The sequence below is a fragment of the Pongo abelii genome, chromosome 20, assembly GCF_028885655.2.
Source record: "Pongo abelii isolate AG06213 chromosome 20, NHGRI_mPonAbe1-v2.0_pri, whole genome shotgun sequence".
In the NCBI taxonomy this organism is placed as follows: Eukaryota; Metazoa; Chordata; class Mammalia; order Primates; family Hominidae; genus Pongo; species Pongo abelii.
This window is the reverse complement of record NC_072005.2, coordinates 17,860,393-17,877,397: the sequence shown is the minus strand read 5'-3', so window position 1 is coordinate 17,877,397 and position 17,005 is coordinate 17,860,393. Positions and strand designations below refer to the sequence as shown.

The window sequence follows — 17,005 nt, the reverse complement described above, 5'->3', positions numbered from 1 at the left end:
CAACATAACTCACCGCAGCATTGAGCTCCTGGGCTCAAGCGATCCTCCTACCTTAGCCTCCCCAGTAGCTGGGACTACAGGCATAGGCCGCCACACCAAGCTAATTTATTTTTATTTTTTGTAGAGATGGGGGTCTTACTCCATTGCCCGGGCTAGTCTTGACCCCCTTTTTATTCCTATAGCATCCCCAAGGCTGGCCAGGGAAGAGGGTCTCAGGCACTAAGATTGGAGGAGGTATCTAATCAGGAAATGATAAGGTTTGTTGAGCGACTAAGTGAATGGTTAGAAGAGGGCTGAGTGGTGGCCCCTATGTCCCCCTGCCTGCACTGAGACAGAGACAGATATTCCTGTTAACGTTGAGCATGATCCTGGGTTCACATAAGCAGGATATAACAGAGGGCCTGACCTGGCCAGAGAGTGGGGGGCATTTGCACAAGTAAGTGATGTTTCAGTGGGTACCAGAGGGTGGGTAGGAGTTTGCTAGATAAAGCAGACAGGAAGAGACCACGGCAAGTGCACAGGTTTATGGTGTTGGAGAGACAACGAGGTGGCCGGTGTGGCTGCAATGGAGGAGGTGGGGAGAAGTGGAGGGAGGTATGCAGGGGGAGTTTGGAGGGTATGGGCCACACAGGGCTAGCACAGATTTCATTCCAAGGCACTAGGGAGCCAAGGTAGGATTTAGAGCAGGGGAGGGAGGTGATTGGATTTACGATTCCCCGTGGCTTCCAAGGGAAGCAGGAACTGTGGGGACAGCATCTGGTAGAGACAGCAGAGGCTGGCTTGGGGTGGCGCCCAGGGTACAGGGAAGTGAATGCATTTCCCATACTTTTTCAAGGTGGAGGCCGGGAGATCTGCTGCGGGGCTGTGGTGATGGTGATGGCGCTGACCCTGAGTTCCCAGCACAGTCAATTGCCTGTCCCCCACAGACTGCAAATGCCACAAAAGCAGGAATTTTTTTTTTTTTTTTTTGAGATGGAATTTCACTCTTGTTGCCCAGGCTGGAGTACAATGGCATGATCCCAGCTCACTGCAACCTCCGCCTCCCGGGTTCAAGTGATTCTTCTGCCTCAGCCTCCCGAGTAGCTGGGATTACAGGCATACGCCACCACACCCAGCTAATTTTTTATATTTTTAGTAGAGACAGGGTTTCACCATGTTGGCCAGGCTGGTCTTGAACTCCTGACCTCAGGTGATCTGCCCACTTCAGTCTCCCAAAGTGCTGGGATTACAGGCGTGAGCCACCGCACCCAGCCAAAAGCGGGGATTTTTGTCTTTTCTGATCATGGCTGTGTTTTCCAGCCCCTAGAGCAGGACCTGACACATAATAGGTGCTCAGTCAGTGATGAATCAATGCCTGTGTGACTGGGGCTCAGGTGGGCAGTGACTCGGTACCCCCGCCCCTGAACCCTGTTCCATCCCCACAGCCCCACGGGTAGCAGCCGCTATGCCTCTTCGGGGGAGCTGAGCCAGGGAAGCTCTCAGCTGAGCGAGGACTTTGACCCCGACGAGCACAGCCTGCAGGGCTCTGAGATGGAAGACGAGCGGGACCGGGACTCCTACCACTCCTGCCACAGCTCGGTCAGCTACCACAAAGACTCGCCTCGCTGGGACCAGGACGAGGAGGAGCTGGAGGAGGATCTGGAGGACTTCCTGGAGGAGGAGGAGCTGCCTGAAGACGAGGAGGAGCTGGAGGAGGAGGAGGAGGTGCCTGACGATTTGGGCAGCTATGCCCAGCGTGAAGAGGTGGCTGTGGCTGAGCCCAAAGACTTCAAACGCATCAGCCTCCCGCCAGCTGCCCCGGGGAAGGAGGACAAGGCCCCAGTGGCACCCACCGAGGCCCCCGACATGGCCAAGGTGGCCCCCAAGCCAGCCACGCCCGACGAGGTGCCTACAGCTGAGGAGATCCCTGAGGCTGAGCCACCCAAGGACGAGGAGAGGTAACAGGACGGGGCCGAGGGGCCAGAGGCGCTGCCACAAGGTCACGGGGTCAGCAGGGCTATGATGGGTTCAGCATGGACCTGGGAAGTTGCTGGGGCTGAAGTTGTCACAGGCTCTTGGGTTTCCTAAAGGGATCAGAGGTGACAGGGCAGAGTAGGGAGGTCAAAGAGGGTTCAGGGGGCCATGAAGGAGTCTTAGAGTTTGTGATCTTAGTGGTTGCTGGGGTCGGAGAGGTCAAGATCCTGGGCAAATGGGGGGCCAGAGGGGCTGGGCTGGTGAAAAGGAAGCCGGGGAACAGTGAAGGGTCAGAGAAGCATTGGGTGTGTGGGAAGGGGTGAGGGGCACCGAGGTGGGCCAGGGGACACACGTGGGTCCCAATGTCTCTGAGGGGTCAGAGATACCATGGGGAGCTGTGCATCACTTGCACAGCTGGAGGGTCAAGGGAAGGTCAGGGGTCACGGAGAGCCAGCCCAGAGCTTCATAGCGTTCTCTGCCTCAGTTTCAGGCCGAGAGAGGACGAGGAAGGCCAGGAGGGGCAGGACTCCATGTCCAGGGCCAAGGCCAACTGGCTGCGTGCCTTCAACAAGGTGCGGATGCAGCTGCAGGAGGTGAGTGACACGCCCAGCCATGCCCCTGCCACACTTAACCAGGCCACGCCCAATGCCACGCCCACACATTGTTTGGCCACACCCACACCTATATTGGCCACGCCCAACACCCCACCTGTACCCAAGCCTAGCCTGGGCATGCCCAGTGCAGTGCCCACACTGTGCCCATGCCCCAGCCACTCAAGCCCTTCCCTGGCCCCACCCTCACTCAGCCTGGCCTCACCCAATGTCACCAATGCCCCACCCACACTGACCCTTCCTTAGCCACACACACACACAGCCCAGGGTATCCCTATGGCCCGTCCACACCAGCCTGGCTATGCTCACTCCCAAACCACACACCAAGTCTGGCCCCACACATCCCCAGCCCAGCCTCCTTCTCAATGTCAGCCTGGGGTTTCTAGGTCAAGAGGAAGGAGAGAAAACTAGGGCTGAAATCGGGCTGAAGTCATGGTTAGGGATCAAGGTCAGGGTTAGTTCAGCCATCAAAGATCAGAGGTCAGGGTTAGAATTGGTGTTAGGCAAAGGAGTCAGTGCTCAGGGCCAAATTGGAGGTCATTGTCAGGGTTAGGGAAAGGTCTGGGGCCGGGTCAGTAGGGGAGTAAGAATCAAGGTAAGGAATTAGCATCAGGGTCAACGTGACTGTTTAGATGGGCAGCAGGGTGGAGGCCATTCGTTTATTCCTTCATTCAGCTCACCCTGGGCTGGGGACAGCCATGTTGCTCTTCAGGGTGGGATCCCAAACTGCAGTGGGATTGACAGGAGGAGATTCTAAACAGACTCCCAGAGGTTTAGACCATCAAATATCAGAGCCACAAAATTACCAAACGAAATTTCTTAACAGTTTTAAAATAGAAATCTATTTTTTGACTCAGCAGTACATACATATGGTTCTAAATTAGACAGGTGGAAGAGTACACAGTGAAAAGGCTGTTGGATAACTTTCACTAGGTCAAGAAATTAAATTGAAAAAATAGCAGCTACTATTGGAACTACGTGATATACAAGAAAAACAAACTATGGAACAAGTAATATGACAAGAAAAAGACACATGGAGGGCTCTCTGGGTTTCATAGGAAAAGCGTAAAACTAATCCAACGTAATCAGGAAAACTCTTTAGAGGAGATGACACTTAAGGAGAAGTGATGGCTGGGCACGGTGGCTCAAGCCTGTAATCCCAGCACTTTGGGAGGCCGAGGCGGGTGGATCACGAGGTCAGGAGATCGAGACCATCCTGGCTAACACGGTGAAACTCCGTCTCTACTAAAAGTACAAAAAAATTAGCCGGGCGTGGTGGCAGGCACCTGCAGTCCCAGCTACTCAGGAGGCTGAGGCAGGAGAATGGCATGAACCTGGGAAGTGGAGCTGGCAGTGAGCCGAGATCGCGCCACTGCACTCCAGCCTGGGCGACAGAGTGAGACTCCGTTTCAAAAAAAAAAAAAAAAAAAGAGAAGTGATATCCAAACTATTTCAACAATAATTCAGGAGCTCACGCCTGTAATCCCAGCAATTTGGAAGGTCGAGGCGGGAGGATCACTTGCGCTCAGGAGTTTGAGACCAGCCTGGGCAACATAGTGAGACCTCATCTCTAAAAGAAAAAAATAAAAAATATTTCAGAACTGGACGCGGTGGCTCACGCCTGTAATCCCAGCACTTTGGGAGGCAGAGGTGGGTGGATCTCCTGAGGTCAGGAGTTCGAGACCAGCCTGGCCAACATAGTGAAACCCCACCTCTACTAAAAATACAAAAAATTAACTGGGTGTGGTGGTGGGCACCTGTAATCCCAGCTACTAGAGAGGCTGAGGCAGGAGAATCGCTTGAACCCGGGAGGTGGAGATTGCAGTGAGCTGAGATTGCGCCATTGCACTCCAGCCTGGGCAATAAAAGGGAAACTCCGTCTCAAAACAAACAAACAAACAAACAAAAAGACATATATATATATTTATTTCAGGAGCTGAGTGTGGTGGCTTATGTGTGTGGTCCCAGCTACTCAGGAGGCTGAAGCAGGAAGATCACATGAGGCCAGGAGTTCAAGACCAGTCTGGGCAATATAACAAGACACTGTCTTTAAAAAAACCAAACACCCCCTCCATATTTCAGAACAGAAGAGTGCTGCCTGTGTTCCTCATAGGACCCCCCCCCATGTTAACCCTTTAGTTACAAGATGGAGGGAAGGTAGGGGCTGTGGACCCCAGGTCTATGCTGAGACCTGAAGGCTGTAGAAGGTGGGAAGAGGTACAAGCTGAAGTCACAACTCCTGGAAAGGGCCTGGGGCAAGAGAGCAGATGAACAAGTGAAACGGTAGGGGGCTTAGGGAATAATCAATGAAGAGACTGAGGCCCATTGAGATGGTTGAAAGAGAGGAGCTTCTTTCTCCCCCAGCCCATCTTACAGATGGACAAACTAAGGCCCAGAGGTAGCCAGGGAGCTTCCTAAAATCTCTCAACCAGGACTAGGACCCAGGCCATCTGACTCCCAGCCCAGAGGGGAGTCAGAAGTGGGTGTGGAGCCTGCTCTGGGGAGGGGAGGGACAGCCACACTGACCATATCTATCTGTCTGTCCTACAGGCCCGGGGAGAAGGAGAGATGTCTAAATCCTTATGGTTCAAAGGCGGGTAAGTAATGGAACTGTGGGCGGTGGGAGGAAGATTTGAACCCCTAGCCCAAGGCTGGTTTGCGCCTGAGCCTCAGCCCAGAGAGGAGGGGGAGGGGTTCCATTTAGACAGGGGACAGATTGAGCTTGGGCAAAATACGTCACTTTCATAAGGCACACAACCATACGCAGACACAAAAGACAGTAATCTTTGAAGATAGGGCCGGGTGCGGTGGCTCATGCCTGTAATCCTAGCACTTTTGGAGGCCGAGGCGGGAGGATCATTTGAGGTCAGGAGTTTGAAACCAGCCTGGCCAACATGGTGAAACCCTGTCTCTACTAAAAATACAAAAATTAGCCGGGCGTGGTGGCAGGTGCCTGTAATCCCAGCTACTTGGGATGCTGAGGCAAGATAATTACTTGAACCCGAGAGGCAGAGGTTGCAGTGAGCTGAGATTGCACCACTGCACTCCAGCCTGGGAGACAGAGCGGGACACTGTCTCAAAAACAAACAAACAAATAAATAAATAAATGTAAGATAAAGCAGACACTATTAGGAACTAGACATTATTGGGAAATGTACACTATATATTTGCAATCCCGGAGCAAAATTTTTGCTTTGATTCTATTTTTAAATCTCTTCAATTATTGCTACAGTTGTGGGCTCTTTAATTAAAGATAGTTGTTTAGTCTTCAGTGGAGCATGTGGTCACATCTAACCTCTTATGTTATGGATTTTCAGGTTAGAGGATGCACAAGATATTTTAAGAATATGCTCAGGTTTTAAAATAGCAGCACGATAGTGACCTTCCTTGTACGTCCTTGGCAAACAGGCAGGGAGACAGCAGCTGGGACTCCTAAATAAATGAGCAGGTGCCCTAGCTAGAGAGCCTTGGATGCGGGGCCTGAAATGGGGATTCCTGTGCACGTGATTGATGAAGAATGTGCTCTCAGGAGAAACCTGTCAGACAAGGGGAGGCTGCCGAGAAAAGATGTGGTTTAGGAGTCTCTAAGCCTCAGTTGGCTCCTGCAGAAAGCTTTGTAGGTTGAATAGCCCTGCAGGGCTTGTCTGGAGTCATTGGCTGCAGGCACCTATCTCACTGGCCAATGAAAACCTTTTGGGGCCAGGTGTGGTGGCTCACGCCTGTAATCCCAACACTTTGGGAAGCTGAAGCAGGTGGATCGCCTGACGTCAGGAGTTCAAGACCAGCCTGGCCAACATGGCAAAATCCCGTCTCTACTAAAATATACAAAAATTAGCCAGGTGTGGTGGTGCATGCTTGTAATCCCAGCTATTTGGGAGGCTGAGGTGGGAGAATCACTTGAGGCTAGGAGTTCAAGACCAGCCTGGGCAATATAGCGAGACCCCCCATCTCTACAAAAAAAAAAATTTTTTTTAATTAGCTATGTGTGGGCCGGGTGCAGTGGCTCATGCCTGTAATCCCAGCACTTTGGGAGGCCGAGGCGGGTGGATCACCTGAGGTCAGGAGTTTGAGACCAGCCTGGCCAACATGGTGAAACCCCATCTCTACGAAAAATACAGAAAATTAGCCAGGTGTGGTTGTGGGCACCTGTAATCCCAGCTACTTGGGAAGCTGAGATAGGAGAATTGCTTGAACCCAGGAGACAGAGGTTGCAGTGAGCCAAGATCATGCCATTGCATTCCAGCCTGGGCGACAGAGCGAGACTCCGTCTCAAAAAAAAAAAAAAAAATTAGCTGGGTGTGGTGGTGTACACCTGTGGTCCCAGGTACTTAGGAGGCTGAGGTGGGAGGATTGCTGTAGCCCAGGAGGTGGAGGCTACAGTGAGCCGTGATTGTGCCACTGCACTCCAGCCTGGGTGGCAGAGTGAGATCTTGTCTCAAAAGAAGGCTGGGCGTGGTGGCTCACGCCTGTAATCTCAGCACTTTGGGAGGCCAAGGTGGGCGGATCACCTGAGGTCAGGAGTTCGAGACCAGCCTGGCCAACATGGTGAAACCTTGTTTCTACTAAAAATACAAAAATTAGCCAGGCGTGGTGGTGGGCACCTGTAATCCCAGCTACTTGGGGAGCTGAGGCAGGAGAATCGCTTAAACCCGGGAGGCAGAGGTTGCAGTGAGCCAAGAAAGGTTTCATTTATATTTTATTTTATTTTTGATACAGAGTCTCGCTCTGTCACCCAGGCTGGATTGCAGTGGCGCGATCTCGACTCACTGCAACCTCTGCCTCCAGGGTTCAAGCAATTATCCTGCTCCAACCTCCTGAGTAGCTGGGACTACAGGTGTGCACCACCATGCCTGGCTAATTTTTGTATTTTTAGTAGAGACGGGGTTTCACCATGTTGGTCAGGCTGGTCTCGAACTCCTATCCTCAGGTGATCCGCCCGCCTCGGCCTCCCAAAGTGCTGGGATTGTTACAGGCGTGAGCCACCACTCCCGGCCTCATTTATATTTTAGTATATTATTCAGATTTGCCTTAATTCATGTTTTCATTGAAGGTGGGCAACTACATCATCTCCCCATTTTTCAGATGAGGAGGTTGAGGCCTGGTGTCTCCATTTCTTAGGACTGCTATCACAAAGTACCACAGACGGGTGGCTTAAAACCACAGCAATGTATTCTCTCACAGTTCTGGAGGCCAGAAGTCTGAAATCAAGGCATTGGTAGGGCCACGCTCCCTCTGAAATCTGTAGAAGATAATTCCTCCCCTGCCTCTCCTAGCTTCTGGTTTGCTTGAATTCCTTGGTCCCCGAGTATTGGTTTGTAGATACGTCACTCTCTGCCTCTGCTGTCACAGAGCCACCTTCTCCCCATGTATCTCTTCTTCTAAGGACACCAGTCAGATTAAGTGTCTACCCTACTCCAGTATGACCTTATCTTAACTAATTACATCTGTGATAACCCCGTTTCCAAATAAGGTCACCTTCTGAGGTAGTGGGGGTTAGGGCATCAACGTATCTTTTTTTTTTGTGGGACCCAATTCAACCCCTTAACACCTGGGGAGGTTGAATGTTCTCCCCAGGGCTCTGTGTGAGGAATAGGGACATCTGGGCCCTCAATGTCCCTCTGTGTCTTTCAGCCCAGGGGGCGGTCTCATCATCATCGACAGCATGCCAGACATCCGCAAGAGGAAACCTATCCCACTCGTGAGCGACCTGGTAAGCACCCTCGCCCTTTACTCCCTGAGCAGAGCAGACCTGCTATAAGCAGTGCACAACCTGTGGAACTGCCCATGGTCAACCTGGTGTTGGGGGCCAGCTAGGCATTCTCTGAGACTAATGTAGTCTGATTTCTACCCCTACGTGCTGCGTGGACACTTCAGGCCATGGTGAGTGATGGCGACATGGGCCCCTTGGGATCTTCTCCCCAAATTCCCCCACTGGGATCTTCTAACAGGCCCCCAATTCATGGATTCTGGGGGAACCTTGCCATGTCCCACTGTGTTGGATGCTGTGAGTCAGGGGTGCGGGGCTGCTCACTTTTCAGGGTCCCTTCTAACTCAAAGCCTCTGTCACCTCCTAATTCTTTGTTGGGTCTGGCCCGGATGCTGTCGGTGACCTGTTTCCAATTTGCGGTTGTGGCTCCAAAATGTGGCTGCTGGCCCCATCCATGGCTGTGAACTCTCCTGGTGGTGATCTCATGGATGTCAACCCCCCGACTCCCTCTTCTGTGACCTCCCTAGTCCCTGGTCCAGTCCAGGAAAGCGGGCATCACCTCGGCCTTGGCCTCCAGCACGTTGAACAACGAGGAGCTGGTGCGTGGGGCACCTCTTTTTCCCCGGGTCAGGGATGGACTGGGCTAGGAGCTTCTGGAATTGTCCAAGCCTCTGTGGGTCCCCGGGAAGAGGAAGGGTGTGTGTGTGACACAGACTGGCAGAAGGCAGCGTGGATTCCGACAGCGTGGAGGCAGGGGAGGGCATGGGACTTTACCGTGCTCAGTGATGGGGCGGAATGGGGCAGGACAGGGACAGCGCCAGGTTAGGCCCCCCCAAACCGCACCCTATCCCTCCCTGCAGAAAAACCACGTTTACAAGAAGACCCTGCAAGCCTTAATCTACCCCATCTCGTGCACAACGCCACACAACTTCGAAGTGTGGACGGCCACCACGCCCACCTACTGCTACGAGTGCGAGGGGCTGCTGTGGGGCATCGCGAGGCAGGGCATGCGCTGCACCGAGTGCGGTGTCAAGTGCCACGAGAAGTGCCAGGACCTGCTCAACGCCGACTGCCTGCAGCGTGAGCGCAGGGCCTGAGCGCAGGGCCACGGGTTGGCGTGGGGAGCCCCGGGGCTTGCATGGGGGGAAAGGCTGAAGGGGCAAGGCGATGGGTGGGGCACCATGGGGCGGGGCAAGGGGCGGGGCGTCGTGAGGGAGGGGAGGGACTCGCTGAAAGGGAGGGGTGGGGTTAAAGGGGCAGGACTCACTGGGGGAAGGGCTAGGGGGTCGAGGGATGGGGAAAGAAGCTGTGAGGGTGTCAGAGACGGGTGGGGCAGGACTCAGGGACTAGCTAGGTTGTGCAAAGGACAGGCTTAGTGAGAAGAGGCAGCTCCCCTGGATAAAATGGGTTAGTTAGGGGTATCTCTGAGGGGAAGAGGGGCTCAGAGAGGGAGGGGGTTCAGGCTGCGAGAGGACTGTGGAGGAGGGGATTGGAAGGGGGAAGGGACTCAGAGGAGGTGGGACCAAGAGAAAGGGAGGGGTCTGAGAGAAGGAAGGGGCTCAGGAATGTGGAGGGAACTCACAGGAGCTCAGGAATGTGGAGGGGACTCACAGGGGCTCAGGAATGTGGAGGGGACTCGCAGGGGTGGAGATCAGAGACGGGGAGGGGATTCAGAGGAGTGGAGCTCAGAGAGGCAGCGGGACTCAGAAGGGTGGGACTCAGAGGGCTGGGGCTCAAAGGGGTGGTGCTCAGGGAAGGGGCGGTGACCCAGAGGGGTGGTGCTGAGAGGGGGCGGGTACTCAGAGGGGCCGAGAACTCAGAGAGGGGCCGGAGACTCACAGGGGTGGGACTCAGAGAGGGGGCGGAGACTCAGAGGGGTGGGACGCAGAGGGGGGCGGGGACTCAGAGGGGTGGGACGCGGGGGGCGGGGACTCAGAGGGGTGGGACGCAGAGAGGGGGCGGGGACTCAGAGGGGTGGGGCTTAGGGAAGAGGCCTTAGAGGGGTGGGGCTCCAAAAACCTGTGGTGACTCCAAGGGGTGCGGGGCAGAGAAGGGCAGGACGCAGGGACATGGGGACTCAGAGGAGCATGGCTCCGAGAGGAGGTGGAAGGGTGAAGGGTCTGGGTGGGGGTTACAGAGAGGAGGTAGGAAACCGGCTTCAGGGGGTGACACCTGAGTCCCCCTCGGTTGATGAGTGGGGGCGGGGCTCTCGCCCTTGGTGAGGGGCCACTATGCAGGGCGCGCTGGGGTCAGCGCCGGCCTCGGGCGTCCTCAGGGGCTGCGGAGAAGAGCTCCAAGCACGGGGCGGAGGACCGGACGCAGAACATCATCATGGTGCTCAAGGACCGCATGAAGATCCGGGAGCGCAACAAGCCCGAGATCTTCGAGCTCATTCAGGAGATCTTCGCGGTGACCAAGACGGCGCACACGCAGCAGATGAAGGCGGTCAAGCAGAGCGTGCTGGACGGCACGTCCAAGTGGTCCGCCAAGATCAGCATCACCGGTGAGGGGGCGTGGGCCGCCACAGGGCCCCTCCTTCTCCACCCTCTGAGACCTGTCTCATGCCCTGTCCCATGGCCGGGTCCCTCTCCTCTGCAGCGCGCACTCTGTCTTGTGCATTCCATCTCATCTGCGTGTGTGCACGCATATGGGGGGACATGCGTGCCTCCACACGCCTGTTCATGGCACTGTATCTGGGTGCGTCTTGGATGGTGCCCTCCAGAATGAGACTCCAAGAAGAGGAATCGAGGGTGCATGGTTTATCTGGAAAGTGACCCCAGAAAGTCCTGGTGAGGGGCAAGGACTTGAGACAGGGATGGAAGGAGTCCTGAAGGAGATGCCGTTGAGCAGACAATGCTGTGGGCAAGGGGCTCAACCCATCCTGGGGCCACTGGGGACAACGTCGAGCATGCAGCTCAGTGTGGCCCCACTTAGGGGCGAGGATACTGGCATTTCTCCACACCCAGCCTCATGTGGGTTTCCCCATAAACAGACCTGAGGATGAGGGTTTCAGGTTATGTGGGTTATCCAGGAAGTGACCCCAGGACGGAGCTGGGGTGGTGAGTCAGGGAGGGAAGGCACCCTGCAGGGGGCGCCAACGAGCAGGAGATCTCTGGGGCAATGGGTTCTCCTAAGTGTCTGACCTCAGGGAGTTTACACCTGAGAGAGGTCCTACCCATGCGCAAGGCAGCTGGGGCACCTTCCCATCCTTCATGGTTTGGGGGCTCCTTCCCAACACTTTGGGAGGCTGAGGCTGAGGCAGGCGGATCACCTGAGGTCAGGAATTCGAGACCGACCTGGCCAACATGGTGAAACCCCGTCTCTACTAAAAATGCAAAACGATTAGCCGGATGGGGTGGCACGAGCCGGTAATCCCAGCTACTTGGGAGGCTGAGGCAGCATAATTGCTTGAACCCGGGAGGCGGAGGTTGCACTCCAGCCTGGGTGACGAGCAAAACTCTGTCTCAAAAACAAACAAACAAAAACCTCTCTGGCAAGCCCAGCGTGCCCTGCCATTGCTCTCCAGCCATGCTGCAGGTGCCCCAATTATCAGCCTGCAGTGTGTGGCAGTGACTGTCCCCAGCATGCCTCGCTTCTTGAGTGCACACCTGTGTATGCCCTCTGTGTCTTCCAGTGGTCTGTGCCCAGGGCTTGCAGGCAAAGGACAAGACGGGATCCAGTGACCCCTATGTCACCGTCCAGGTCGGGAAGACCAAGAAACGTACAAAAACCATCTATGGGAACCTCAACCCGGTGTGGGAGGAGAATTTCCACTTGTAAGTGCCTGGCTGGGTCCCTGGCCCCATGTGGGGCACCCTGCTGGGGCAGCCAAAAGAGGGCTGCAAGGACAGGACTCACACTGGCTGCCTGACCCCTGCCTCTGCCTCCTCCTCCTGCCACAGTGAATGTCACAATTCCTCCGACCGCATCAAGGTGCGCGTCTGGGACGAGGATGATGACATCAAATCCCGCGTGAAACAGAGATTCAAGAGGGAATCTGACGATTTCCTGGGGCAGACGATCATTGAGGTGCGGACGCTCAGCGGCGAGATGGACGTGTGGTACAACCTGGGTGAGAGAAGCTGGGTTCTGAAGGGGGTGGGGATGGGTCCCAGGGATCCAGCCAGAGCATGGAGCCCATGAAGAGCAGAGAGATGTGTTCTCAGGAGGAGTTTGGTCCAGGAGCGTAATCTGATGGGGGAGGTAGGGTCTAGGAGCCCAGTTTGATGGCAGCAGGAAGCACCCAGGCCAGGAGGGTGAGCAGAGCCCAGGAACCTCTTAGTTCAGCTTAGGAGGGAGGGTGGGGACAGAGTCTCCATGTTCCAGTCTAATGGGGGAGGCAAGAAGCAAGAACTGGGAATCCTAGTCTGAGGGGAGAGACAGAGACCTAGGAACCAAATCTAAGAAAGAAGATTGAGCTTTTAAGAATCCAGGCTGGGGCCAGGCATGGTGGCTCACGCCTGTAATCCCAGCACTTTGGGAGGCTGAGGCAGGTGGATCACATGAGGTCAGGAGTTTGAGACCAGCCTGGCTAACATGGTGAAATTCCGTCTCTACTAAAAATACAAAAATTAGCCAGGCGTGGTGGTGGGTGCCTGTAGTCCCAGCTACTTGGGAGGCCGAGACAGGAGAATTGCTTGAACCCAGGAAGTCGAGGTTGCAGTGAGCTGAGACTGTGCCACTGCACTCCAGCCTAGGCAACAAGAGCAAAACTCCCACTCAAAAAGAAAAAAGAATCCAGGCTGGGGGCGCCGGGCAGTGGCTTACTTCTGTAATCCTATCACTTTGGGAGGCTGAGGCAGGCCAATCACTTGAGTCCAGGAGTTCAAGACCAGCCTGGGCAACATAGTGAAACACCATCTCTATAAAAGATACAAAAATTAGCTAGGCAGGGTGACACTCACCTGTGGTCCCACCTTCTCTGGAGGCTAAGGTGGGAGGATCACCTGAGCCTGAGAGGTAAAGGCTGCAGTGAGCTGTGATCACACTGCTGCACTCCAACCCAGGGAACGGAGCGAGACCCTTTCTCAAAAAACAAATATTGCTGGGTGCAGTGTCTCACGCCTATAATCCCAACAGTTTGGGACGGCTGAGGCAGGCAGATCACTTGAGGTCAGGAGTTTGAAACCAGATTGTTCAACATGGTGAGATCAAGCCACTGCACTCCAGCCTGGGCAACAAAGGGAGACTCTGTCTCAAAAAAAAAAAAAAAAAAAAAGAAAAAGAAATGGAATTCAGGCTGGGCATGGTGGCTCCCACCTGTTATCCCAACATATTGGTTGGGTGGCTGAGCTGGGAGGATCACTTGAGCCCAGGAGTTCGAGACCAGCCTGGGCAACACAGCAAGGCCTTTGTCTCCGTTAAAAAAAAAAAAAAAAAAAGTGCTGGGTGTGGTGATGCGTGCCTGTAGTCCCAGCCACTTGGGAGGCTGAGGTGGAAGCATCATTTGTGCCTGGGAGGTTGAAGCTACAGTGAACTATGATCATGCCACTGCACTCCAACCTGGGCGACAGAGCGAGACTCTGTGTCCCCCCGACCCCCCACCACAAGAAAAGAATCCAGTCTAAAGAGGGAGGTATTGTTTGGGAATCCTAACCTGAGATGGCTGCTACAGATCAAAGAACCCTGTGTAAAGAAGTTGAGTAGAATCTGGGGAGTCCAATCTAATGGAGGAAGCAGGGTGTATGAGCCTAATCTGAGGGGGTAGAAAGAACCCAGCCTGAGAGAGGTGAGCAGAGCCCGGAAATCTCTTAGATTGGAGGACATCTAGATATCCCATTCTGATGGGGGAGGTGGGAGACAAGACCAGGGGGTCCTAGTCTGAGGAGAGAGGCACAGACCCAGGAACTGTGTCTAAGATGTGTAGTCTCCAGGGAGCGTGATCTGATGGGGGAGGCAGGGCCTGGGAGCTCAGACTGGGAAAGAAGCGGGGCCTAGGGCTGCTAGTCTAAGGAGGGAGGCACATAGCCAGGAACTTAATCTGAGTGAAGAAGCAAGGTCTGGATCCTTGTTTGAAGGAAGAGACAGGGCTTAAGGAATTCTAGCCTAAGCAGGGAGACTCAAGCCTAGGGAGCCAATCAGAAGAGAGACACCAAAGCCTTAGTTTCCAGAAGTCTGGGAAGACTACCAAATCATGCATCCGTTAAAAATTGCCTTGGGAGGCCGAGGCGGGCGGATCACCTGAGGTCAGGAGTTCGAGACCAGCCTGGCCAACATGGTGAAACCCCGTCTCTACTAAAAATAAAAAATTAGGTGGGTGTGATGGCACGCGCCTGTAGTCCCAGCTACTCGGGGGGCTGAGGCAAGACAATTGCTTGAACCCAGGAGGTGGAGATTGCAGTGAGCCAAGATGGCGCCACTGCACTCCAACCTGGACGACAGATCTCAAAAAAAAAAAAAAAAAAAAATTTGCCCATGGCTGGCCAGGCATGGTGAGTCACGCCTGTAATCCCAGCACTTTGTGAGGCTGAGGCAGGTGGATCACCTGAGGTCAGGAGTTCGAGACCAGCCTGGCCAACATGGTGAAACCCTGTCTCTACTAAAAGTACAAAAATTAGCTGGGCACGGTGGCAGGCACCTGTAATTCCAGCTAGTTGGGAGGCTGAGACAGGAGAATCGCTTGAACCCAGGAGGTGGAGGTTGCAGTTAGCTGAGATCATGCCACTGCACTCCAGCCTGAGTGACAAGAGCAAGACTCCATCTCAAAAAAAAAAAAAAAAAAAAAAAAAAAAATTGCCCACTGCTATAGTGGGAAGTTCTGACACTGACATCTTTTTCTCCCCTGCAGACAAGCGAACTGACAAATCTGCCGTGTCGGGTGCCATCCGGCTCCACATCAGTGTGGAGATCAAAGGCGAGGAGAAGGTGGCCCCGTACCATGTCCAGTACACCTGTCTGCACGAGGTGAGGGTCATTGCTCAGCCCCTCCCATGCCACTTCCACTCACCATTCCTGCCTTCCCAGCTCTTCCTCTTTCTGGCCACACTATCCACTCTCCTGGCCCTCTGAGACTGCCCGCCATGCCATTCCCTTTACCTGGAAAACTCCTCCCTATCCATCAAAGTCCAGATTCAGGGTCGCCTCCTCTGGGAAGCCCACCTTGGCCTCCAGGTTGACTCTCACTACTCACCATCAGGTTCTTCCTTCTATTCCAGCCCTAACCACTCAGGATTGGGCTGTTTGTGTCTGGGTATGTCTCTTCCAGCTGCCTGGGGTTCCTGGAAAGAACTCTATCCCCAGGAACTAGTTTGTTGAATGAATGCTGGTGAATGGATGAATGATTGAATAGATGAATGAGTGATTAGTAGATAAAAGGATGGATGGAGAGATGGGTGAGTACATGGATGGATAGATGGATGAGTTGGTTGGTAGATTCATGGCTAGATGGATGGTGGATGGATGGACAGATGGATGGATATATGATTGAACTATTGAAAGTATAGATGTATGGATGGGTGAACTTGGGGGTAATTGTTAGATGATGGATGAGTATAGATGAATGATGGATGGATAACTTGAGTGGATAGATAGATTGCTGGATAGATGATTGACTGGGTAGATAGATGAGATGTTGGATGAGCAGATTAAGTTGTATTGGATGGGATGGATGGAAGTGTGGTTGAGTTATTAGAAGGAAGATTGAGTAGATAGGTGAATTTGTTGATAGTCAGATGGGTAGATAGGTAGATGGATGGACGGATGTACAGGCAGATGGACAAATGGATGAATGGGTGGGTGGATGAATGGAAGGATGTGTGGTTGAACTATTGCAAGTATTGGTAAGTGGGTTCATAATTTCTGAATATTTAGATGGATGGTTGTGAGTAGTTGGTGGACAGATGAAAAATAGATGGATGGTTGAATAAATTGATGGGTGGATGGATGGTTGGTTGTATGAAAGAATGAATGATTGGATAGGTGGATTAAATTGCAGATCAATGTATGGGATGGATGGATGGATGGATGGATGGATGGATGGATGGATGTGTGGTTGAATTACTGAAAGGTTGGAAGAGTGGTTGGGTGAAATTTGGGGTAGTTAGATGGGTGGGTGTGTGGATGGATAAAAGAGTAGATGAATGAATTAATGAATAAACAGACAGATGGATGATGTAAGCTGCCCCAGACCCTGGGACCTCTGACCCCCGGCGACCCCTTGCACTCTCCATGATACTTTCTCTCCCATGGTGGCAGAACCTGTTCCACTTTGTGACCGACGTGCAGAACAATGGGGTCGTGAAGATCCCGGATGCCAAGGGTGATGATGCCTGGAAGGTTTACTACGATGAGACAGCCCAGGAGATTGTGGACGAGTTTGCCATGCGCTACGGTGTCGAGTCCATCTACCAAGCCATGACGTGAGGCTGCAGGCTGGGGTGCAGGCAACAAGAGGGAGGTCACCAAGTGGTCACTGGCAGGTCTGGGGTGGGAGGGATTCTCGGGGGGAAGATCCAGAGAGGAAGTGGGCGTGGTGGTGGGGGGTTCCGTAATTCCCCTGGAGATCAGGAGAGCGCTGTGATTGACACCTGGAGTGACGTGGAAGAGAGGGAAGACTTAGAAGCAGAGACAGAGGCTGGGCACGGTGGCTCAAGCCTGTAATCCCAGCACTTTAGGAGGCCGAGGTGGGCGGATCACTCCAGGTCCAGGAGTTCAAGACCAGCCTGGCCAACATGGTGAAACCCTGTCTCTACTAAAAATACAAAAGTTATCCAGGTGTGGTGGTGCGGGCCTGTAA

General features: G+C 53.7%; 1 protein-coding gene across 8 annotated transcripts in view; it reads left to right on the top strand.

Moving 5' to 3' along the window:
- The window catches only part of UNC13A (unc-13 homolog A), an 88,393-nt gene that overhangs the window by 33,298 nt on the left and 38,090 nt on the right, over window positions 1–17,005 (top strand). For 7 of the 8 annotated variants that reach the window (XM_054538730.2, XM_054538728.2, XM_054538729.2 and 4 more), the window contains 11 exons: window positions 1,425–1,937; window positions 2,438–2,546; window positions 5,115–5,161; window positions 8,196–8,274; window positions 8,799–8,870; window positions 9,132–9,351; window positions 10,547–10,774; window positions 11,906–12,047; window positions 12,174–12,343; window positions 15,059–15,174; window positions 16,465–16,628. In XM_054538730.2, coding sequence (XP_054394705.2) covers window positions 1,425–1,937; window positions 2,438–2,546; window positions 5,115–5,161; window positions 8,196–8,274; window positions 8,799–8,870; window positions 9,132–9,351; window positions 10,547–10,774; window positions 11,906–12,047; window positions 12,174–12,343; window positions 15,059–15,174; window positions 16,465–16,628 — 1,860 coding nt within the window. Of the gene's footprint in view, window positions 1–1,424; window positions 1,938–2,437; window positions 2,547–5,114; window positions 5,162–7,646; window positions 7,780–8,195; window positions 8,275–8,798; window positions 8,871–9,131; window positions 9,352–10,546; window positions 10,775–11,905; window positions 12,048–12,173; window positions 12,344–15,058; window positions 15,175–16,464; window positions 16,629–17,005 lie in introns of those variants that run through there. The other variant, XM_054538734.2, reaches the window with a different exon arrangement.